This window comes from Lutra lutra, chromosome 7, assembly GCF_902655055.1.
Source record: "Lutra lutra chromosome 7, mLutLut1.2, whole genome shotgun sequence".
NCBI classification, from domain to species: Eukaryota; Metazoa; Chordata; class Mammalia; order Carnivora; family Mustelidae; genus Lutra; species Lutra lutra.
Window position 1 is genome coordinate 69,106,465 of NC_062284.1, and position 26,172 is coordinate 69,132,636.

The 26,172-nt window shown below is 37.8% G+C and overlaps 2 protein-coding genes across 8 annotated transcripts in view; both read right to left on the reverse strand.

The window, feature by feature from the left end:
• Positions 1-26,172, reverse strand: part of GABPB1 (GA binding protein transcription factor subunit beta 1) — a 67,704-nt gene that overhangs the window by 18,396 nt on the left and 23,136 nt on the right. For 5 of the 7 annotated variants that reach the window (XM_047736279.1, XM_047736278.1, XM_047736277.1 and 2 more), the window contains 5 exons: positions 10,011-10,118; positions 4,618-4,785; positions 3,135-3,329; positions 1,472-1,619; positions 1,012-1,125 (listed from right to left, as the gene is read on the reverse strand). In XM_047736279.1, coding sequence (XP_047592235.1) covers positions 1,012-1,125; positions 1,472-1,619; positions 3,135-3,329; positions 4,618-4,785; positions 10,011-10,118 — 733 coding nt within the window. The remainder of the gene's footprint in view (positions 1-1,011; positions 1,126-1,471; positions 1,620-3,134; positions 3,330-4,617; positions 4,786-10,010; positions 10,119-26,172) is intronic. The other 2 variants (XM_047736281.1, XM_047736280.1) reach the window with 1 other exon arrangement.
• On the reverse strand, positions 16,664-17,319 carry LOC125104059 (NADH dehydrogenase [ubiquinone] 1 beta subcomplex subunit 10-like). The gene has a single exon (XM_047736283.1). It carries the CDS (start codon positions 17,239-17,241, stop codon positions 16,717-16,719), a length of 525 nt encoding a protein of 174 aa, XP_047592239.1. The 5' UTR covers positions 17,242-17,319; the 3' UTR covers positions 16,664-16,716.

Sequence of the window (26,172 nt, forward strand, 5' to 3'; positions counted from 1 at the left end):
TAAAGAAGCTGCAGAATAGATAAAATGTTTATTATCACTAGTTAGTAAAGAAAGGAGTGAGAGAGAGAGAGAAAAATAGGTACATTTTTATTCCTAAAAAAAACCCACGTCTTTCAATCAGTAGCACCTTAAAGAGTCAAATCCAGTAATATAGATCTTCAAGCTTTTTGGTGAGGAGTCAGTGAGATTATAAGTAAAACATTTACTACAGGGCACAGCACACAAGTAAGCACTCAATGATCTGTTGTCGTTACTACTATTATTGGGCACAACTTGAAAAAAACCACAAATTTAAATAATGAGTGATAACAAATTATTCTTTTATAAGCACTTTTAAAAGCCAAATATAATGGCCTAAACTATGGTAAGAATAATAATTTTATGACGTTTTTTAAATTCCCTAATTAAAAAAACATTTACTTACATAATAATTATAGCAGGAACTATTTTGTTTATGTGTCAAAGTAAAACCTGGTCTAAACCAGCTATTGATACGGTTTTCATCGTTCACCATCAGGTCATCCTTTAATGGTGATGCGGGCATGCTACTTCCTAGTTCTGTCAGTCCATAAGACTCTATATCATTCTAATAGAACTGACAAAAATTAAAAGTTATGAAAAAGCAAGTTCATATATGTATGTATTTATCTACTTTATATAAAAAGTTACAGACTAGTGAAAACAAAGGCCATTGGGTATGGAGACATGCTTTTCTGTGAACCACACAAGTTTGTTTTTAATCTTGATCAGATTTTAATTAATTGACAAGTTTTAACATTCTTTTAAAAATCCAGATTTTCAGCTTTCCATGAAAGACGGAATCTGGCAACACCGCACATAGGACCATAATTGGCTAGAGCTAAACAGCAGATGCCCCCCTGCTCTGGGCTCCCGTCTTCAGGAGGCCGTCATCGGAAATCTGCTCACATTGGCCTTTTATATCACCTTCCTAGCCTTTGCAAATATTTGAGTCTCCAACTTTTAACATACACATTGCCTTGTTTCTCTAACCTGGCGTTTCCGCAGAGTTAGACAGCGGAGCAGACGCTTCAGCTAGGGCAGCTAACGTAGCTAATACTGACGTAGATGAGTTTCCAAACTGAACTGCAGATACACCGGTTTCATCTGTGACAAAAGAGAAGACAGATTTATATTTTAAAGGAGCTTAAGCTAATGCACTTTTCTGATGCTCTGTTTTACTTTATTCAACTCTTAAATGAAGCTTGGATCATCGTTTTGTGAAAAACAGGCTTGGATAGCATTACTTTTTAGAAGATAATATTGCAGTAAATTTTGCAATATCACCTTTCTTCAAATTCTTGTGTCTCCTAAAAACTGGTTTTTGCTGATACCAAAGAAAACCAAGGTGATGGATATACTCTTACCCTCATTCTCCAACACTTCTTTCTTACAAGGAGGATACCTACTAAAGCATAAAGTCCCAACAGCTATCCTATATGCATCTCAATACCTGTTGCCTTGGATGAATTTTCTGAAGATACCAGACCTGTTAGGTTCACCACCCCTCCAGGTCCAATGATAAACTGTGGTGTGGCAGCGTGTATCGTCACGGTGTCCGGACTCTCTGGGTTTGTGTTGATTTGGTTCTGCATAGCAATCTAGGGCACAAATCAACATGGCGTTTTCAGAATTACAGCTGGAATGTATAGCACAGATTCGCAATGTAGTGCAAACATAAACATACAGGAAATTCTAAAACTTAAGAAGAATCGTATAAAACAAATGGAAATCTTTGTATACGGTCTACTAAGAGTGCAGTGGTAAATCACAGACAGGAATTTACATCTTAATTCCCCTGTTAGGTAAAAAGCAGCAAAATCCCATGAGAAGAGAAAGTGATATCTGGAAGGCTTTTTATAGAGCACAGTTGAAAGATTTTGCTGCCCTGTGGCTACAGAAATCAAATTACTTAAATATTTCCTCTACTATATTCAATAATATACATATCACTATACATATAATGCATGTCCTTCCTAATTAACTGTTTTTAATCTTCAATTCTGGCCCCCAAATTATACTCCTAAGAATGAAAGAACTATAAGAGGCATCATAATAATCGTTTTCCTGGACATATAAAATATTTTAAGTAACTAGATGAAATTCAATAGAGTCAGATGGTCTTAACTAAGGGTTCTACTGGGATGGAGAACAAGAAGATAGGCAAGAGGCAGTGAGTAAAGATAATTTATATCAAAGTTGTATAGCCGAAGAAAAAAGAAACAGTATTGGCTATTAGAAAAACTTGCTCCAGGGGGTCTGGGTGGCGCAATCAATTAAGCATCTGACTCTTGGTTTCGATTCAGGTCATGATCTCAGGGTTGTGAGACTGAGCCCTCTGTGGGGCTCCATGCTAAGCGCAGAGTCTGCTTAAGACTCTCTCTCCCGGGGCGCCTGGGTGGCTCAGTGGTTTAAAGCTTCTGCCTTCAGCTCAGGTCATGATCTCAGGGTCCTGGGATCGAGCCCCACATCGGGCTCTCTGCTCGGCGGGAGCCTGCTTCCTCCTCTCTCCCTCTCTGCCTGCCTCTCTGCCTACGTGTGATCTCTGTCTGTCAAATAAATAAATAAAATCTTAAAAAAAAAAAAAAAAAAGACTCTCTCTCCCTTTCCATCTGCCCCTCCCTTCAATAATTAAATAAATTTAAAAAAAGAAAGAAAGAAAGAAAGAAACATGCCCAAAAGCCATAAATAACTATGCTTCCAGATTTTTTTGAGGATGATTAAAAATAAAAGAAACCAATCAAAGTGATAGAGACTATGTCACTCAGGGGACAGTATTATAGCTACGAAAGGAAAATTTTAGTGGAAGTCTAACAGACTTTGAAAAACCATACTATATCCAAATATGCAACAAAAATAATAGAATAAAATGTCCAGAAGGCGAATTTAGGAACTTAAAAACACAGAATATAATCACCTTATCTAATCTTCTAATATTACATATAAAGACTATGGTCTTACAATCAGAAAAATGAATAGTAAATGAACAAAGAGAAAATAAAAGAGGAAAAATAACTGTCCAAAATAACCAAGTCCAAAATGAAAAGCTAAAAGTTAAATAGCTCAAATCATTCACAAGACAGAGATCCTTTTATTTTCTCAAATTAAAATGTTACCTGCAATATCTCTGCCAAATCTTCATTCCCATTATCTATTGAAATATCAAATGCAGTTTTACAAAATTTACTTTGCGTGTGTACATCAGCACCATATTTGATTAAAAGTTCCACCACTTCTTGATGATTGTGTTCTGTGGCCCAATGTAGAGCTGTCATCTTCAACATGTCCTTTGCATTAACATCAGCACCATGCTATAAAAATATTGAAAAATAAGAGATTTCTAAAATACAGAATACAAAGAATTTCTAATACAAAAATACCAGCCATTATGCTTTAAAGCAAGAATCTGCTATCAACATGATCAGCTCTCTATTTTTTGTGTTGAATAATCTGTACGAATCTCCACACATGTCACTTAATCAGCTTTCTATCATGTTAACTTTCCTAATTGTTTTCTTTCTAATTTCTTAGGAGTGTAGCAAAGATTTTTCAATCACCAAGCTGTGAGCACCAGGGGGTAGAATGGCATAAGAAGTGAAGTAAAGTTGAAGCGCCCGGGTGGTTCGTTCAGTTAAGCATCAGACTCCTGATCTCTGCTCAGGGCATCATCTCAGGGTCCTGATTTCAAGCCTTGCATCAAGCTCTGTGCAGTGTGTGAAATTCTCCTTCTCTCTCCCTCTGCCTCTACCACCCCATTTGCTCATGCAGATGCTCTCTCTCTCTCAAAAAAAAGTGAACGATGAGCATTCTTCCAGAATGCTTTAATTCTAGTTCCTTATTTATATAAAAATATCCTTTGCTTTCAAAACCAGTACAATATAAATAATCAAAAGGGAGCTATCAGGGATGCACTGTCCAATATGGCAGCCACTGGACACATGTGGTTATTAAGCACTTGAAATACGGCAAGTCCCAACAGAGATGTACTATGTATTTAAACATATACTGAAATTCAAAGGCTTAACACCAAAAAAAGGATGTAACATAGCTCATTAATAATTTTTATATTGATTTCATGTTGAAATGATAGTATTTTGTACATATGAGGCTAAATAAAATATAATATTAAAATTAGTTTACTTTTTTTAATGTAGCTAACAGAAAATCTAGAATCACATGTGATTCACATTTGTGGCTGACATTCTATGTCTTTTGGATAGGCTGATCTAAAGGCCAGAATAAAAATCCTTATTTGTATTACTGTCTGTTAATCATCCAAGCCTTGTGTTTCCTTCCGTAAGCATTTTAACTGTGTCCAGTAAGACAAAGCTGTAGACCCTCATATAATGGAAACCAAAGTCTAAGAAATCAGCTATCTGTCTGTGAATTAACTAAGAACACACCTGGAAGTTCTTTTTCTCCCACAAAGGAAAACTTGAAGATAATTTTCATTTGATGGGCTTACACACACACAAATGAGCTAACACAGGGAAAAAAAACCTAGACAGTCAATAAAAGTAGTTCTCTTCTCCCTCTTATAAAACCATAAATCCTTGCAGGCTTACTTTCAAAAACTGAATGCAAAAAGAGAACACATACCTTAAGCAAAACCTCTACTATGCTGGCATGGCCCTCAGAAGCTGCCATATGTAATGGCGTTCGGTCCACTTTGGTTCTTGCATCCCTACTTACACCAGCTCGGAGTAGTACTTCTGTGGTGGAATAATGCCCATACTGTGCTGCCAGATGAAGTGGAGAGGTTCCCAGCTAACCCACAAGAAAAAATAAATCCACATTTATAATCATTTCTAACACACTCCCGTTACTACCCTCTATATTTTCTTTTTACATAGCAAAAAGATTATCTGCTTACATAGTAACTCAAAACTCAATAAAATAATAACATATGCTTATATTCTCTTCATAAAAGCATTCAAGAATCCTCATACATTTCTCAATAAGAAAGCAAAGTGAGTATTTCATTTAATTCAATCTTGCTTTCTTATTTTTTAACAGATAAATAGCCTGAATAAAATTAATTTAATCAGGAATTAGAGATAATCAAGGTTTGAGAAATCTGAGCACTGCACGTTTTCCTCATATCAATCACACAAAACTTCTTTTCATCTATGAAATTCATATCAAATGAATATAGTAGTGTAGATTTTTACATTAAATTGTTTTGTAGGAATTAATTAAAGCAATTCAATGATCTTTTTTTTTTTTTAAGATTTTATTTATTTATTTGACAGAGAGAGATCACAAGTAGACAGAGAGGCAGGCAGAGAGAGAGAGAGAGAGAGGGAAGCAGGCTCCCTGCTGAGCAGAGAGCCCGATGCGGGCCTTGATCCCAGGACCCTGAGATCATGACCTGAGCCGAAGGCAGCGGCTTAACCCACTGAGCCACCTAGGCGCCCTTTTTTTTTTTTTTTTTTTTAATATTTTGTTTGTTTATTTGACAGAGAGATCACAAGTAGGCAGAGAGGCAGGCAGAGAGAAAGGAAGGGAAGCAGGCCCCCTGCTGAGCAGAAAGCCCGATGCAGGGCTCGATCCCAGGACCCTGAGACCATGACCTGAGCTGAAGGCAGAGGCTTAACCCACTGAGCCAGCCAGGTGCCCCTTCAATGATCTTTTTAAATAGTTTATATAGTCATTTTTCAAGGGAAAAATCTGATCTGAGGTACACCTGCCCAAGTGAGTTAGGAGAGAACCAAAACAAAACGCAGTTTTTTCCCTGAAACTGCTTTCATGTGGTATCATCATTACATTAACACTATATTCACAATATGCAAGGGAAGTTCTAAAATATAAGTGAAGAACCTTATCAGAGGCATATAGTTTAACAGGTGGAAATTAGAATTAAGTTACATGCATTTAGAGGCATAAAAAGTCCCTATAACTCTGATTATCAAGGCACTGATGTTCCAAAGATAGATCACTAGATGGGCAGTCTGGGTGGCACAGTTGGTTAAGTGGTTGAGCATCCAACTCTTGGTTTTGGCTCAGGTCATGACCTTGGTGTTGTGAGCCCTGTATCAGGCTCCATGCTCAGCAAAGAATCTGCTTAAAATTCTTCCTCCTTGCCTCTCCCTCCCGCTCTGCTCCTCCCCATGTTTACGCAGCAATCTCTCTAAAATAAACAGAATCTTAAAAAAAAAAAAAAAAAAAATTGTTCACTAGAACACGAAATTTGCTAAGACCACTACTTTAATAATAACAACTAAGGTTTTTGTTAAAGCACTTTCCATGGCAAGCACTATTCAAAGACCTTTAAATATACTATATATCTCATTTACTCTCCTCTTAAAGTACAATTACTATCCTTATTTGATAGTAAAGAATGTAAGGCACAAAAAGTTACTATTTTGCCTGAAGCCACACATCAAGTAAGAGTCGTAATACAAAGCCAGGCATGTGCTTTCAATACATGGTAAAAATGGAAATCATTTACCCTGGAAATAACTATTTTATTACTATTAAAAACCTTGTATTTTTTAAAATTATTTCTATTAACATATAATGTATTATTTGCCCCAGGGGTACAGGTCTGTGAATCGCCAGGTTTACACATTTCACAGCACTCACCATAGCACATACCCTCCCCAATGTCCATAACCCAACCACCCTATCCCTACCTCCCCACCCCCTAGCAACCCTCAGTTTGTTTTGTGAGATTAAGAGTCTCTTATGGTTTGTCACTCTCAAAAACCTTGTATTTTTAATGGAAGGTCATTCTAGCAGATAAAAGATTCCTGGACAATCATTTCTCCATGCTTTATCAGATTTTCCTATAAAAGACCTTTCTAGGGGCACCTGGGTGGCTCAGTGGGTTAAGCCGGTGCCTTCGGCTCAGGTCATGATCTCAAGGTCCTGGGATCGAGTCCCACATCGGGCTCTCTGCTCAGCAAGAAGCCTGCTTCCCTCTCTCTCTCTCTCTCTCTCTCTCTGCCTTCCTCTCCGTCTACTTGTGATCTCTCTCTGTCAAATAAATAAATAAAATCTTTAAAAAAAAAAAAAAGACCTTTCTATACTCTTAAATTCTAATATTTAATGAAGTCTCAACAGCCCATTGGGCAATCATGAGTTTTGTTCAGTGAAATATTAGGGTTTGTGTTTTTTTCTTCTTGAGAACCAACCATTTTGGTTGATGATACAAAACACACACATACACATAGTTTAAAGAAAAAAATTGGGCAAACGCTCATGAAAACACAATCACGGTCTAAAAATAAAACACTGCCAGCAATTTAAAATTTTCCCACATGCCACTCCCTAATCACAAACCCCTCTCTCAGCCCCTGAGGTAATTACTATTCTGAATTTTGTAGTAAAAGTTGTTTTACTTTGCTTTGGTTTTGTTTTTTACCACTTATATATCCCTGAATAATATACTTTGGTTTTACTTGCTTTCAACTTTATTCAAATAATCATATTGCATGTATTTCTCTGTAACTTGCCTTCTTTTGTTTAACATTATACTCGTAAGATTCATACCATGTTGGTGAATATAAGTGTAGTTCACCAATTTTCTCTGTTCTATAAGATTCTATTGAATAAATAAATCACAATTAATTTAACCAATCTGATGAACATTTGGGTAGTTTCCAGTTTTTTCTGTGATTACAAATAATGCTAACACTAAATACAGTTTTGAACATGTCTCAAGTACATGAGCCAAGAGTTTCTTTGGAGAAAATTCTTTTAAGTTCAATGGCTACATCACAAGTCATATATATGCAAGTTTAAATTTACTAGGTACTGCCAAAGTGTACTCCAAAATGTTTACGCCTATTTACAACCATCCTCACCAATGTTTGATACTGTTAGAATTTGTTTGGTTAATCTGGTAGATAAGCAATAGTATTTCACGATTTCACTTTGTATTTGTCCAACTATTAATGTAGTTGAGCATCTTTTCACATTTACTGGTCATTTGAAATTTCTCTTTGGTAAGTAAAGTTGATAAAGTCATTTGCCCAGTCTTCTTTGACTTTTTATTGCTGTGATGTCAATTTCTTATGTATTACAGATACTAATCTTTCTAACAGATACTAATCCTCTACTATGGAGATCTTTTTGTCTTGATATACTACAGTATCACTATGATGTATCTAGATATGGACTTCTTTAATTGATCCTCCTAGAGATTAGTTTGGGCTACTTGATTCTGAGCTGCAATCTTTTATCAGTCCTGGAAAAACATCTTTTATGTCTTAAAATTATTTCCCTATTCTCAGTCTCCTAATTAGATATGTTACATTTTCTCACACTAGCCTTCATGACTCCTGAGATCTTAAATTTTCTACCCATTTTTCTCTATAATGCTTTCTGGATTTTTTTCCCATATATTTCAGTTCACTAATTTTCTCTTTAGCTATTCCTAATCTGCTTAAAACTTTATCTAAAATCCTTGTCAGTCTGCTTCTGTTGTTAGCTGTTTCAGTGGGTTATTGTCCAAGTTGTCTTGTGTCCTTGTGCATTTAGTTACTTCTGACTATTCATTTTCCTTGGAATTTCATTTGTGGATACTGGGATGAATATAGATTCCCCCAGAAAGAATATTAATTTGCTTCTGCCAGGACCCTGGGATAACGCTAAGTCCAAAGATCCCCTGAAATTCAATTTTTGGTGTACAGTTCTGCAGAATGCACAAGTATTTATGAGTTCAAGTCACAAATGCATGCAAGGGATAGCTATGACTCCAAATCCACATCAATAATTTTTTTTCTTTCTCCACTTGTTGACTTGTTTCTAGGCAGTTCATTTTCCTATAGTACCCTAGCAACGAGGGCAGGGGCAGGAGCAGGTAAGATGAGGGAGGGGGTATTTCTGGTTTACCTTATACAGAAGGTATATCTCTTTAGGATTCCTGAATTAAGAGGAAAGGATCTCCTAGGAGACTTCTATGAGCAGTCTCAGGTCTCTGTCTTCAGCAACCCATGTCAGTGAGGTGGGAAAACCAACAGGCAAATTCACTGAGTTCAACAAATATTCTTAGAGTGAAATTTCCTTAGGTTCTGGTGTTCACTTAGTTTTTCACATTGAAGTCCCTTATTTTCTTTCTAACTTATCAATGCACGAAAGATTTTTTTTCTAATAGTTAATCAAAAAATCTTTATCTTTTGGGGCGCCTGTGTGACTCAGTGGGTTAAAGCCTCTGCCTTTGGCTCAGGTCATGATCCCAGGGTCCTGGGATCAATCCCTGCATTGGGCTCCCTGCTCAGCAAAGAGCCTGCTTCTCCCTCTCCCTCTGCTACCCTCTCACTCACCTTGTGCTCCTTCTCTGTCAAATAAATAAATAAAATCCTTTTTTAAAAAAAATTGCTTTAAAATAATGCCAAAAATATGCCAAAAACAACAAAAGCTAAAATCTGAAATTTTTAGTTGTTACCAATAGGTAGGTTAATCCACATTCCTAACCCTCTATGCTGCCAAGACCATCTCTTTTGACTCACCCTGGGAACTAAGTACAATTATGGTTTTTGCTGTCCTCACAATTGCCTTCTGTAGTTACTAAGAACATGTTCCCATTCCTTTCTTCCTCTCTGGTCATGTTTGCAATAGTATTGTAAGTATCACAGTATAGATGGAAACATTTTTCCTTTTTGGAAGCAATTTTAACATTAACCAGGATCTTTAGCTGTTATTTTCTGAATTATAAATTCCACCTGTGCTATTTATGACCTTTAACTTAAATTCTAAGCAGCTACATTTTATATTCACCCTACGATATTGAACTCCATAATTTAAAAGAAAAACCCTTTTGTGGACAGAATACCTGAATAAGGTTGTCATATATATAATATGACATACATAAAGATACAAAACATTCTCTTTAAATGATGGCTATAATTCTAAAACTACAAGTTGCAAAAAAAGTCAATTTTCTGCTACATATAAACACAATACTGACTGAATTTTTAACTGGAAAAACTAATATATGAGAATAATAATAATAATAAAAACAGCACAACATTAAAATCATTCTTTACCCAGTCTGTAGTAAAAGGAGCTCCATTTGCCATCAAAATACGAACTTCATCATCTTGACCTGCACGTGCTGCTTCTAAAAGCTTCTTTCCCAAATCTACCAGGGACATCTAAACAAAACAAAGATGAATTTAACATCTCTATTAATATGTTATTACATGACTTTTCCCCCATGTATCTTTATTAATACCAATTCTCAATTATCCCTCTAAAAGTCTGTGATACGGTTAATTTCAAACTACAGATCATGCAAAAGCAATTTGTTTGAATCTGGGGAACAGATTTTCCTTTCTCATTAAGTTTTTAGCTAGGATAATAAAATTAGTTTTAATTCTCCAAACAGAGCTGGTAAAGATAATGAGGTAAGTAGCAGAGAAGGCTTGTCTAATACTTAAAACTGGCAAGAAACTGTTTTCACTGGAGGAGCGCAGCAATAAAGTTTTTCATAAAAGTAAACATAAAAAAGGTACGAGATACTATCCTCTGTAACTGATGCAAATTACAATAAATATATTGTAACTGTTTTTTGCAACAGTAAATCAGAAAATGTGTTCAGAATTTACAAACAAATATTTGCAATTGTTGCACAGTCAATACACATTCAGGTTCTTCCAGAAAAGGACAAAATTCACACTCAATGAAATACTGGAAAGAAAGTCTTACAGTATTATCAATAGGCTATGTGTTTCACTGAGAAGCTAGAAAGTGCAACGTTGTATCTTGTATTCAAGATACCTGAAAAGACTAATGTCACAAGTCAGAGTGTGTGTTGTTGAGTATGTGTTTGACAGTCTCGGGTGTGTGGGGGAGGGGGAGTGTCTTCTTGAATCAGAAATACCGAAATACATGTTAAGGAAAGATCATGACAAGAGTACATAGATGAGAAGAGATTTGAATGTATTAGAGATGCTCAAATTCAAGGGATGTTGGTTCTGAGAAGAAAGGTCCCAAATTCAGGAGGACTATTCAGCTGGAAGACTATTCATTAATGCTATATAGTATCCTCAGCAAAGGCAAAGAGGTAGAAGTTGAGGCCTTTGAGGAAGGGAAGATACTGAACCCCTAGATTTACACAAGAAAAAAATGTGCCTGAGGTATGAATTTGCCTCAAAAAGGGAATACCCTTTGAAAGTTGGATAAGTAGTCAAAGGGAAAGAAATTTTATGTCAGGTTGATTAGTGTATTCAAATCTTGTATGAACAGCTATTATTCAAGAAGGAGGGGAGAGGAGTATGTATGTATGTAAGAAGGGAGTTAGAGATTAGAGAAGTTATCAATTCCAAGAAGGATAGACTGCATTATATAATTAGAAAAAATGTTAGGGAATGTAAAAGGGCTGACTAAAATATATGTATCTATATATCTAGATATATCCCTTGAAAGAACAGATTCATGTTTGCATTACTATATTTGTTAGTAGATTCTAGAACATGGGAACAACCAAACATAGAGTAACCAGTAACAGATGACAATGTTGGAAGACTTGCAAAAGATAAAGTGAGATGAATATGTCTAAAACAGGCATTTTTTTTTTTAAAGATTTTATTTATTTATTTGACAGACAGAGATCACAAGCAGGCAGAGAAGCAGGCAGAGAGAGAGGAGGAAGCAGGCTCCCTGCCAAGCAGAGAGCCCGATGCGGGGCTCGATCCCACAATCCTGGGATCATGACCTGAGCCGAAGGCAGAGGCTTTAACCCACTGAGCCACCCAGGCGCCCCTAAAACAGGCATTTGTTACAAGCAGGAAAGAATTTCTTGTAATTATTCCATTTATAAGGATAAAAAGAATTCATAATATATCCCATAGTGAAGAAGAAAAACAACCACATGAATTTATGTGTTTTATGTAGGGGTTTTTACATGTATTTTTTTCGTGTGAAACAACACTTTCACCCTTTCTGTTTTCCTCCCATTCTCTCTCATACCTTGACTGAGTCACTGGAACCTAGGATACTTCTTAATCATGCTAAAGATATAAAGATCTTTAGATCTTTAAGATCTAAAGAGATTACTGATCTCCATGAAGGATTTTTTCTAGGAAATATGCCAGCTAGGTAGTAAAAATTTACATCATAGTCAAAAGGCAAAGAACCTGGAATCATTTCCTATGAAAGGATAAGGCAGGATAAGGCAAAAAGAAACTGACCTATCTCCCACAAAAGTACAGTAAAATCTAAACTGGCCACACTAGCAATCACACTGACTACACTTGGATGACCAAAATTTAATATAAATGTGGCTTTATAATAAAACAATTCTTCACCCAAAATATATGCTTTTATATCTTACACAGGTAATACAAAATCAGTTTGCATTCATTCAGCATACATACAGCCAGATGGTTTAAACATCTGGGTATCTTTGTCATAGTGGTTTAGGATTTTTCCTCATTTTTAGAAACTGAGTTGTCTGCCTTTTTCTTAATGATTTGTAAACATTCGTAACATACATTCTGCATAGGAGTGCTTTGTCAGATATAATATGTATTCTAAGTATCTCCTCCTTCCAGAATCCTGATTTCTTGACTCTCCAACACTTCCTTGATATCACATACTATCATCTATGGGTGGATAATGAAACTTCAATGTATTAAAAAACAAAAATAAAATAAAAGACAGCAAAGGAATGTCTGCCACAAAAATGAATGTAAGAAACATTAATAACTTTTATTATGTAAAATGTCTGACTCAAAATGAGAAGGGAAAACAAACAAACACCATGAACCCAACAGAGAAACAGTAAAAGGATAAAGCAAGAAATAATAATGAAGAGCCTAGGATCATCTGGGTCCAAATTTACATGTCTCTGAAACATAATGGGAGGGGCCCTCAGGAAGGCCTCTAGAATTACACACTACCTGCTGCTTCTAAAATGAAATCTAAACTTAAAATTTGAGAGTAGGGTGACTGATTGGGTCTATGCAGGCCAGTGACACTTCCCTCCACAGCTCAGTGGGTGTATTTACCCTGTTAAATCAGATTTACTCCCTTGACAAATATGCTACCTGATGTTTAAACAAAACAAAACAAAACAAAACAACCCAGCCCAGGGGAGCCTGGCTCAGTCAGTCTTGAGGAGGAGCATGTGACAATGGAGCTTGAGCTCAGAGGCCTGTGGCTCACGTTAAGGGTGGAGATTATTTAAACAAATAAACTTTAAAAAATAAAAAAAAGAAAAAAGCCCACATTGGAGTCATTTGCTCCCCACAGCAGCAAACCAAGAGTTCATTACAGTTTCAACCTGTCCCAGGAAGGTAACCTTTATAGAAGCCAACCTGAAATTTTCTGATCAGCACTAGTGAGGTGCTGTTCCCTCCCTGCCTAAAAAAAGGTGTCTTGTCCAGGAACAATCTTTTCTTTTGCTAATAACTTCCTTGCCCATCCTCCTTCCTATAAAGACCTTCCATTCTGTACACCTCCTCAGAGCTCCTTTCTACTAGTCCAGTTCATGAATTACTTAATAAAATCCAATTCAATCTTCAAGAAAAAAATCAAAGGACATGATCATATATTTTCCAAAAGAGAAAATAGAAATAATTCACAAACATAAAAAATGTTCAGTATCACTAAGAGTCAAATAAATGTAAATAATTTAAAAGTTAAATTTTAAAAAGAGGTGAGACTAATACTTTTACATACTGACGTCTTATATATATTGATAGCAATATATATGGATCAGCTGGGGTTTTTGGATTAGCTTTTTTTAAATGTCAATTTAGCAATACATAAAAGTTACCAAAATAGGGGGTTATAGCTCAGGGGTAGAGCATTTGACTGCATGAAAGTTACCAAAATGTTCAAGCCTAATGACCAATAAAAGATCCCACTTCTGAGATGTACCCTAAAGAAAAAAATAAAAATATACTGAAACAGATTTATCAATACGTGTATACATGCCTATACACATAAATCTACATATATTATATATAATCATTTGTATCATGTAAACAACCTACATGAAGGAAAATGTGGAATCTAATCGAACAAAACACAGTAATTTAAAATAATAGTTGAAAGTACATAACATTAAAAAGTTATGCCACATTAAATAAAAATATACAAAACTAATTTCTGAATGTCAAAAATACACAGAGAACAGAACACCAAAAAATACCAACAACTGTCAGAGTAATAAGATTATAGAAAATTTTTCTTCCATTTTACAAAGTTTCTATAATGTTACTAAATTATCTTTCTAATTCAAAAACTAATTTTTTAAGGGGACAAATTACATTGTATGATTATCAACTAACTAAATGCTGACATTAAAGAAAGGTATATACAGAGTTACTAAACAGGAAAAGTAGAAAAAAATAAAGAAAATGCATGATATTGGGTACTTTAAAACAGCATTACTGATCTGATTACAAGAATGGCAAGAAAACTATGATGCACTTAAACAAAACAACTTTTATTACAATTCTGTAACTTCTTATTCAAAACACATCAAGGACTCAGTATACTTAAATTATTGTGGTTTTAAAGTTCCATGAGCAACACAGCTATATAGTAAAAAAATAGCTGATGGGGCACCTGGGTGGCTCAGTGGGTTAAGCCTCTGCCTTCACCCTAGGTCATGATCTCGGGGTCCCGGGATCGAGCCCTGCATTGGGCTCTCTGCTCAGCGGGGAGCCTGCTTCCCCTCCTCTGCCTGCTGCTCTGCTTACTTGTGAACTCTCTCCCTCTGTCAAATAAATAAATAAAATCTTTTTTTTTTTAAGATTTTATTTATTTGACAGAGATCACAAGTAGGCAGAGGCAGGCAGAGAGAGAAGAAGGGAAGCAGTCTCCCTGCTGAGCAGAGAGCCCGATCTGGAGCTTGATCCTAGGACCCCAGGATCATGACCTGAGCCAAAGGCAGAGGCTTTAACCCACTGAGCCACCCAGGCGCCCCAATAAATAAAATCTAAAAAAAAAAAAAAAAAATAGTTGAATACTTTTAAATCAGCAGATCCCAAAATGGTAGCAGTACTGCCCCCTAGAGAGCCCTTTGGATATATACGGAGGCATTTTTGGAGTCTGATGCAGGGAGGAGTGGGGTGAAGGCTCTATTAGCATTAAAAGGGCATGTGTCGGGGCGCCTGGGTGGCTCAGTGGGTTAAGCCGCTGCCTTCGGCTCAGGTCATGATCTCAGAGTCCTGGGATCGAGCCCCGCATCGGGCTCTCTGCTCGGCAGGGAGCCTGCTTCCTCCTCTCTCTCTGCCTGCCTCTCTGCCTACTTGTGATCTCTCTGTCAAATAAATAAATAAAATCTTAAAAAAAAAAAAAAGGGGGCATGTGTCTGGGATACTAGAGGTCCAGCAATGCAGGGAACAATCCAGTATGGCAAAGAATTGTCACATGTTCTGGGTGACTTTCAAACGGTCCACTGAATATATCTAGGGCTAGAACTTAACTGATAGGTAAATAGTATTTTTTCATAGTTATTAATGTATCCACAATTTTCCAGAATGTAACCCTACTATAAATCTATTTGTTTTGGTCAAAACTTTACTAAGAGCTGTTCGTCATTTTCGAAAATCATGTCACCAATGTTGATGCCACTTGGTTATCTGAATCACCAATATAAAACATGTATCAATCAGCTCTCCCAGCTTATCACTTTTCACAGTGATTTTATGAATAGGTACAAGCATTTGACAATCTCCAGTGTCATCGAGGGTGGTCTGCTCAAGGATTTACATACTGAAATATACAATTTTTATAAAGTGCTTTCCTTCCAGGACGGCTGGGTGGCTCAATCAGTTAACTGTCTGCCTTCCACTCAGGTCATGATCCTAGTGTCCTGGGATGGAGCCCCATGGTGCTGCTCAGAGGGGAGTCTGCTTCTCCCTCTCCCTTTGTCCTCCTCCTGTGTGCATGCTCATGCTCTCTCTCTCCCTCTCTCTCAAATAAAGTATTTTTTTATTATTTTTTTTTAAAGATTTTTTATTTATTTATTTGACAGAGAGAGATCACAAGTAGACAGAGAGGCAGGCAGAGAGAGAGAGAGAGGGAAGCAGGTTCCCTGCTGAGCAGAGAGCCCGATGCGGGCCTCGATCCCAGGACCCTGAGATCATGACCTGAGCCGAAGGCAGCGGCTTAACCCACTGAGCCACCCAGGCGCCCATCAAATAAAGTATTTTTTTTAAAAAGTGTTTTCCTTCCATTTCTCCTTTATAATTAAATATTCTAATGATTTTTTTGAAATTATGCAGATAGGTAATATTTTCATTTCAAGTTAGTAAAAGGGGCAATACAAACATTTTTTATAGGAAGCCAGCACTGGATTTAATAAGACTGAAAAATCAATGGAAGAAAATACAAATGAGATCAAATAAGACAGAAATCAAAGGCACTCTTACTGTTTTTGTCAAGATAATTAGTAAATTGTAAAACAACGAAAATACCAAAATGTAGCAATTTCAACTTCTGATTCTCACTTAAGGGGAACAACACACACTACAGAATAATTCTAATCCTCCGAGGAACTCAACTGCATTAAGACAACAAATTGACTGAGGGGACCACAGCTCCAGATAAAGCCCCCTCAATCAACTTTGCTCATTAACTCTTTAGAGATAAAGAGTTAGATTTACATAAAACCATTTAAGGGCCTAGCAATAAATGTTGCTTTTTTGGTACGGCAAAAAACTTTTTTTTTTTTTTTTCTTATTTAAACTCCTTATTTTAGTAGTATCGTTTCAGGAAGGTGCTCAAGATGCTGCTTTAGGCAGCGGCAGCCTCTTTAGCCGCCTTTCTCTCAGCCAGCATCCGCTGCTCTGCCGGGCACTTCCTGGCAGAATAATGGGCTCCCAGGTTGTGATAGAGGTCTTGGTAAGCCTTGGCCACCTGGGTGAACTGCTCCAGCTCCTTGGCACAGTTCTGCCTGTAGCTCTCACCTTCCTGCTGCTGACAGGCCTTCAGCCTTTCCTGGATAATGCTGACGATTTCTTGATCGACTTTATAGTCTCTTCTCCACTGCATTTCTGCTTCAAACATGCACAAGATATCCTTCTCCTGGCACTCGGTGATGTCTGGCACACGGCGGAACTCCCGGCGGTAGTAGTAATACCTGTTCCTCGCGTGTTGCAGCTCTATAAACTCTCTAACTGGGGTTATGGGCCGGTCCACAAGGAGGTTGAAAGCCTTCCTCAAATAGGTTATGGGGTTGGGCAGCAAGGTCTGCGGCAAGGGCGCCGGCGTGCGGCGCGGGGGCTCGCGGTACACGTCCTTGTCCCAGCTGTCCCGCATGGCAGCCGCGCGCAGGAGGGACCCACTGTCAGACGCAGAACCCCGGCCTCCGCCTGGATCCCACGGCCTAGTTCGCCCGCCGCTGGCAAAAAAAACTTTTGCCCAAGAAAAAAAAGAGGCATAATTCAATTCAATAAATTTTAATGAATGTTAAATATACTAACTGAAAAAACACTGTATGTATGGCACTGAATGCCATCCCATTTAATACCCCTTTCAAGAAAAGTAATCTAAAAACTCACTGTAATAAATTCTGTCCTGAATTTTTTTACTACTTCCAAAAATTTTATCACAATCTGATACAAACCATTATTTTTTTTAACTTCAATAATATGAATTTTAGATCTACAGGGGAATTTCAAAACATCCACACACTAGCTCCTTTTCCTTAAAAGTACATGCTGAGAGAGCCATCTAGTGGTAATAGGAATTACTAACTATAATTACATTTTTATTTATTATTTAAGATTTTATTTATTTATTTGACAGAAAAAGAACACACGTAGGCAGACCAGCAGGCAGAGGGAGTGGGAGAAGTAGGCTCTCGGCTGAGCAGGGAGCCTGATGCAGTGCTTGATCCCAGGACCCTGGGATCATGATCTGAGCTAAAGGCAGCTGCTTAACCAACTAAGCCACCCAGGTGCCCTATAATTATATTTTTAAAGCTTACAGTCTATTTTGTTTTGAATTTCTATAATTAATAGCTCACAGAGCTGTTTTGAGGATTATAATATCTACTGGAAATGAAAACTCTCTATAAAACTGTAAAGTACTAATTCTATATGAATTGTTACTAGCACTCCTAAAAAAGAATATGAAAAAAAGTTAGAAAATATAATCCTATTACAATACACTTAATAATAAATCTTGATTGCCTCATTAAAAACTTCAGCATAAACTTGCAATATCATTCCTATGCTCAATGAGAACAATTACAAATCCATTAAAACTCTTCTAAAGTTTTCCACCAAGCAATTTAGTACTACATATGCATCAAAAGCCTTTAAGATGATCATACTCTATGACCTAATAATCCCACTCATATAAATCTATCACAAGGAAACTATCTGAAACATATTAAGAATAATGTTATTTAAAACAGGGGAAAACTGAAATGCCCTAATACAAGTAATAGCTAAAAGAGATTAGGGGTGCCTGGGTGGCTCAGTTGATCAGCTCAGGTCATGATCCCAGGGTCCTGGTATAGAGCCCCACATCATCAGGCTCCCTCCCCACGGGAAGCCTGCTTCTCCCTCTGTGTCTGCCTGTGCTCCCCCTGCTTATGCTCTGTCAAATAAATTTTTAAAACCTTTTTTTTTTTTTTAAGAAATTGGGGTGCCTGGGTGCCTCAGTGGGTTAAAGCCTCTGTCTTTGGCTCAGGTCATGATCCCAGAGTCCTGGAATCGAGCCCTGCATCAGGCTCTCTGCTAGGTGGGGAGCCTTCTTTCCCCCCGCCCCCGACCACCGCCTGCCTCTCTGCTGCTTGTGATCTCAGTCACATAAATGAATAAAATCTTAAAAAAAAAAAAAGAAATTAAGATAGATCATAATGGATACGCAAGTTGTTTTTTTTTTTAATTACGGAAAATTTTGAGCAAATACAAGAACAAGCATAACAGTATAATGAACTTCCACACAGCCACCAACTGGCTTCAATTTACCAATTTACCAATTTATTGACAGCCCATTTCCCACCCACACACATTCTGAAGCAAATATCTGTAAATATTCCAGTATGTATGTCTAAAAGATAACCAGTACTACAGTCATTTAAGATTATTTATAAATAGGGGCGCCTGGGTGGCTCAGTGGGTTAAAGCCTCTGCCTTCGGCTCGGGTCGTGGTCCCAGGGTCCTGGGATTGAGCCCCATGTCAGGCTCTCTGCTCAGCAGGGAGTCTGCTTCCTCCTCTCTCTCTCAGCCTGCCTCTCTGCCTACTTGTGATCTCTGTCTGTAAAATGAATAAATAAAAAAAGAAATCTTAAAAAAAAAGATTATTTATAAATAATATGCAACAGTATTAGAATCAAGCCTCTAAAATGAATACACACCATGATCCTAACTATGTAAGAAGTACATAGAAAAGCACCCAGAAGCAATATACAATATACCATGATAATGAAAATCAGAAATTTTTCCCTTTTTCCTATTTATTCTCTATTTCATTAGTGTTCTATAATCAGCACATATTACTCCTGTAATGAAAAATAAACTTTTTTAGTTGTTTCTAATAGTAATAGAAATTTGTTACATCTAGTAATGTCATTTCAGTGAAAAAATGAATGGAAAAAAATGAATATCTCATATCCTGCATTTAAAAGATCTATAAATCAGACAAGTAAAATGTTGTAAAGAACACTAGTTAAAAATACATGAATAAGCACATAAACCTTTTACTAAAAAGCTTTTCACCAAAATAAGATTACAGATAAAAAACATTTTTAATGTAAGAAATTAGATGTTGAAAGTTATTTTTTAATAGTAAAAGCATAAAAGGGGACTCTAAAATTAAGCATATTATAACCATGTGTTTAACTGTACATATGAAAATATTCTTGGGCATGAGAATTTAGTTGCCTACATTCTCGTAAGGAAATAGGGGTGCCTGGGTGGCTCAGTCTGTTTAGCCTCTGCATTTGGCTCAGGTCATGATCCCGGGGTCCTGGGATCAAGCCCCATGTTGTGAGGCTCCCTACTCAGCAGGGAATCTATTTCTCTTTCTGGCCCCCCGCTCTTGCCCTCTCTCTCTCTAAAATAAATAAATAAAATCTTATTTTAAGAGAAGGGAGAAAAAAAGACAATAACTTGGATAATAAAACTAGTACCTGGCATGTTGCTGAATAATTACATAGTATCATATAATCTAAACAGACTTACCCCAACAGTTATGGTCTCCACTTTGCAAAGGAGACAAAGAATAAAAGGACTTACCAAAGAGCACTAGTTTTAGTCTAAAGATAAGACCCATATTCTTAACTCTTGTGTTCTAAATTAGAGAACATTGGGAATCTGCAGGGATATAAAAGAACATGCCCTTCAAATCTCTTTCTCTGCGATTCCTTTGAAGAAAAAATAATCATATGAACTCTGGTATATTTGGAATTTTCTCCCATTTCCGTTTTGTCCAGTGGGCTTTTTTTTTTCTTTTTACCTTTTTTTAACTTAAAAATGACACTTTCAAACAAAGTCTCTAAAGAAAAATCATCTCCCATAGACCCTTGTTTCAGAAAACCACCAGAAGATGTACTCCTCCAAGACCAAGAATAAACAAAAACTAGAATCAAGGGCTTCAGGAAATAAGGGATCCAATATAACTAGAGTGGAAGAGGATCCCCAAGATGATGATAAAGGAGACCCCAAGAGGTCCTATACCAGAAACCTGGAAAGCAAATCCAGATTGGAATCAGAGGACAGAGGTTCCAGAAGGAGGTCTCCAAGGAAAAGATAGGCTGATAAGACTCCCAGAAAAAGAATGGGACCTCCAATGGGGAATCTGACATGGGTTAATGATGAATACAAGAACAGTAAGCAAAAGAAAAAAGTACATAATTTTTCAGAGGGAAGAAAAAAAAAACCAACCTACACAGAAAGAAAATGTAATCCCAGTTTACACACATGGCATGGCTTAGTGAAGAAGAGTAGTTCCAGGATTGCAATAACCCCCGAATAATAATCCAAGCAAAATTTTTGGTGTACTTCTATTAAGAAGATGAAGAGTGAGGGGCACCTGGATGGCTCAGTGGGGAATGTCCAACTCGTGGTTTTAGTTCAGGTTGTGATCTCATGGGTGATGGAATCAGGGTCCCTGCACTGGGCTCCCTACTCTGTGGGGAGTCTGCTTGGGGATTCTCTCCCTCTGCTCCTACTCCCCACTTCCAAGCCTGGCTCATGTGTGTACACTCTCTCTCTCTCTCTAAAATGGATAAATAAATCTTTAAAAAAAGATGAAGAATAAGGAAAAATATGCTTAGAGGTGGTTTGGTTTAAGATACCAAAGCTTCATCTTCATAACTGGGAAGTCAAAGATACATATCTATAGAAAAATCAATAAAGAGCATAAGCAGGTTATTTAGAAATATGGAGGGAAGTACTGGGGGAAAAAACAGCAAAAAGAGAATGGATGCCTTTGGAAAGAAGGTTCTGGGGTGGGAAGGAATAACAGAAGGGACTCAAGGTTGTTGTTTTTGACCATAAACCTTGTATTTTTTTACTTTTCAACTTCATACGTGTATACTTTAATAAAAATAAAAGTACAATAAGCAAATATATGTTCACTTTATATAAAAAATGTATCACTCAAATTCAAAGCCATCCCCACACTTCCTGTTGGTCTTACTCCCCAGAAATAACCACTATTTAAATGTTTAGTGTGTAGCCTTCTAAATCTTTTCTATGCCTATAAAAAAAAAAACACACAGGCACAATGCTTCTTTTCAAACAAATAAAATACAAAAAGAAGGGATCATATCATAGTCGTTTTGCAACTTGCTTCTTTGCACTCAACAGGGATCCCCTTGTTTTATCAGTGACCTCTTTCTAATGCACACAGATAAAAACATATTTTTTACTAGCTACACGGAAGTATGGTAGGCTGAATAATGCCCCCCACAAAGATGTCTAGATCTTAATTCCCAGAATCTGTGAATGTTAGCTTATGTGGCAAAAAGGACTTTCCATGTGTGATTAAATAAATGATCTTGAGATAGGAAGATCCTGGATAATCTAGATGGGCTGAAGTAATCACAAGGGTCCTTGTAAGTGGGATGGAGGAGGGTCAGGATCAGAGAGAAGGAAGCAGAGATCAGAGGAGAGAGAGAGAGAAAGAGAGATCTGAAGTTGCTATAGTTGCTAGCCTTGAAGATGGGGGGGGGGGGGGGGGGGGAATACTGCACCAGCCAAAAATTCAGGCAGCCTTGAAAAAACTAGAAAAGGAAAGAAAACAGATTCTCCATTGGAACCTCCAGAAGGAACACAACCGTTCTATCTTCTAGCAAGTTTATCTTTCTTAGCCATGATTACCTGATGACTTCCAAATCTATCTTCAGTCCAGGCCTCCATCCAAGTTAGACAGACCCTAATATTCAACTGGATAGATACCTCTACCAGCAGATGCCAAGCACTTCAAAAGTCAAACTGTCTAAGTCGTGGCTTGTTCCCTAGTTCAGAAACTTTGGAATCCTTCTGGACCCCTTCTTGAACCCACCTCGATTCCAATCAGTCATGACCTGTCACTTTTTTTTTTTTTTAAAGATTTTATTTATTTATTTGACAGAGAGAAATCACAAGTAAGCAGAGAGGCAGGCAGAGAGAGAGGAGGAAGGAGGCTCCCTGCTGAGCAGAAAGCCCGATGTGGGGCTCGAACCCAGGACCTGGGATCATGACCCGAGCCGAAGGCAGTGGCTTAACCCACTGAGCCACCCAGGCGCCCCATGACCTGTCACTTTTACCTCCTAAATGTCTCTTAAATCCTTCTACATCTTTCCAGTGACAGAGTCTCGGTCCTCAGTAAATATCTGTTGGGGGCACCTGGGTGGCTCCGTCAGTAAAGCGTCTGCCTTCAGCTCAGGTCATGATCCCAGGGTCCTGAGATCAAGCCCCACATCGAGCCCTGAATCAACCTCCCCAACAGGGAGTATGCTTTTCTCTCCCCATTTGCCCCTCCCCTGCTGCTTGTGCCTGCTCAAGATCACTCACTCTCTCTCTCTCAAAAATAAATAAATAGGGGCACCTGGGTGGCTCTGTGGGTTAAAGCCTCTGCCTTAGGCTCAGGTCATTACCCCAGAGTCCTGGGATCAAGCTCCACATCGGGCTCTCTTCTCAGCATGGAGCCTGCTTCCTCCTCTCTCTCTGCCTGCTTCTCTGCCTACTTGTGATTTCTGTCTGTCAAATAAATAAAACCTTTTTTAAAATAAATTAAAAAATAAGGGCACCTGGGTGGCTCAATCACTTAAGCATCTGCCTATCTGCCTTCGGCTCAGGTCGTGATCCTGGAGACCTCGGATCAAGCCCTGTGTCAGATTCCCTGCTCCACAGGGATTTTGCCTCTGTCTGTCTCTCTGTCCCTCGTGAATAAATAAATAATATCTTTTAAATAAATAAATAAATGTTGACAGTGTTTTCTCCTGTGCCACAAACTGTGTTCATGCCTCCATCCTTTCTCTCCTAGAACTTCAAACTAGTGCCTATGCTTCACAGTCTTACCTTTCTCTAATTCATTCTCCATTCTGCTACCAAACTTCTTAGACATCCTTAAACAGAATTCAGGCCCCTTGTCAGTTACCTCAGATAAACTCAAACTCTTTGCCATTAGATTCAAGGCCTTTCATATTTGGCGTCTGTTGCCATCTCCACATTTATACCACTCACCACCTCACACTAAACTCTATACTCCAGACATGTTTTACTCAGCTTTTTTTCTCACCTTTGGACATCTATACAAAACATTCCCTCGCCAGGCAGAATGTTCTTCTCTCCATGTCCACTTTCGCTGTATTTATTCCTACCTGTTCTTCAGAGTTCAGCTTTTCTCCTCTGAGAAGCCTTCCCTGATCCCCCCAAACTAAATGGAAGTGTCCTTCCTGTGTATTCTTCTAGCATCTTAAGTTTCTCTTCTATAATGTCATTTATCAGACCACACTACATGTGCCTGTTTACTTGGCTACTTGTTTTCACTGTGCCTGAATGATGGTGCCTGGTAAACAAGCACTGATTGAATAAATAAACATCAGACACACAGCAGAAACTCCAGAAATACTTGGGATAACCAACAGTCATATAACATTTGAATTTTTCAATGCAAATTAAAATGACAGCTTCACAATTTCTAGGAAGTAACAATAAAATACTCGCTGAATTCCTCTCAGCCTTATTATAACTAAATTTTTCACAAATGAATGAGATTAGATCTCTCCTGAATATTTTTTTTATTGGCAGCTACTCAAATGGACTGATCTGATCCAAAAAAACATGAGGTCAGTTCTGTTTTCTCAGGCTAAAGGGAAAACTGTGAACATAATCTGTAAATCTGGATAATGTCTTTGTCTGGGACCCTCAAAAATCACTCTTGCACCTGCCACATTCATATAAAAAATGTGGACAGGAAGCCAGAGTTTACCTAATAACCAGCAACAGTCTATGAAGCAAGATCAGCTCATGGTCACCATAATGACCGTGGGTCAAATCAGTACCAAACTGAATTCAAAGGTTACAAGTGAGTATGTTCTATCTAGAACTAAGCTGTCCAATACAGCAGCCACCAGCCATAATGCTACTAGGCACTGGAAAGTGGCCAGTCCAAATGGAGCTGTGCTTTAAGTGTAACACACCAGTACCAAAAAAGAATGTAAGGTATCGCATTAATAACTTTGCTATCAATTACATGTTAAAATGGTAGTATTTTGGATATGTGGGATTAAATAAAGTGTTATTAAAATTAATTTCATCTGTTTTTTTTAATGTGGCTGCTATAAAACATTAAATATATGGCTCACATTCTATTGCTGTTGGACAGAGCTATTCTAGAACCATTAATCAAAACTTCCTGGGGCACCTAGGTGGCTCGGTTGGTTAGGCGTCTGCCTTCAGCTCCTGTGCCCTAGAATCAAGCCCCACATCAGGTTCCCTGCTCAGCAGGATGTCTGCTTCTCCCTCTCGATCTGCCTGCCACCCCCCCTGCTTGTGCTCTCTGTTAAATAAATAAAAATGTGGGGCGCCTGGGTGGCTCAGTAGGTTGAAGCCTCTGCCTTCGGCTCGGGTCATGATCCCAGGGTCCTGGGATCCAGCCCCACACGAGGCTCTCTGCTCAGCAGGGAGCCTGCTTTCCCCTCTCTCTGCCTGCCTCTCTGCCTACTTGTGATCTCTGTCTGTCAAATAAATAAATAAAATCTTTTAAAATAAATAAAAATCTTTAAAAAATAAGATTTTTTAGGGGGGCCTGGGTGGCTCAATGGGTTAAAGCCTCTGCCTTCGGCTCAGGTCATGATCCCGGGGTCCTGGGATCGCCCCACATCGGGCTCTCTGATCCGCAGGGAGCCTGCTTCCTCCTCTCTGTCTCTGCCTGCCTCTCTGCCTACTTGTGATCTCTGTCTGTCAAATAAATAAATAAAATCTTTAGGAAAAAAAAAAAAGATTTTTTAAATCTTTAAAAATCTTCAAAAAATAAAAAAAAACTTAAAAACAAAACAAAAAAAAAAAACAAAACTGCTTAAAAGCACCAAGTTTAGAATTTACAAAAAACTGCAACATTTGAATATAAGATATAGATAGGACATTCTCTAAGAAAAACTATCTGATGAATTATCCCTACTATAACACTGGATAGACTTTCCCTCTAAAAACTATAGGAAGGAATCTTTTGTCCTTGGAAAACTTCACAAACTCACATGGGGATGAAGCTACCCATAAATTCTACCCATACTACTACATAACTTCTTTTTGCAACCCACTGCCCCTTTACCCCATTCAACTACTATCTTCTAATCACACAGATTTATCCCAGGAAGAGACTGAGACTTAAAAAGAGTACAAGCAGAAGATGAAGACAAGACTAGAACTCTATTGGAACTAGGCCAGTAGATGGTTTTGAATTAACAGGGAAGCATAACTTACCTAGTTACTATAAAATACAGCCAACAAACTATTCACAACAGTGAATTATCAATATCCTCCCCAACAATAAGAATACCTACATTTTGATCCTTTCTCTTCAAGCTTTCTCATATTCATCCCTTCCTCTCTACTACCTCTAATCTTACACATTCATTGCCTCATACCTTAAACATCACAATAGCCTTTTGGCTGACCTAACTAATTTCTGCACCCTACTGCCAAGCAATCTCACTAAAATACAATTTCATTCAATTCAAATACTTCTGTATGAGTCTCTCTACATGGTCCCTACCCTCGAAGAAATCATCACCTAGTAGAGAAGACA

Bases quoted from the DNA above. Each gene is read 5' to 3' on its own strand.
- LOC125104059 (XM_047736283.1), bottom strand. From the start codon at position 17,241: ATGCGGGACAGCTGGGACAAGGACGTGTACCGCGAGCCCCCGCGCCGC.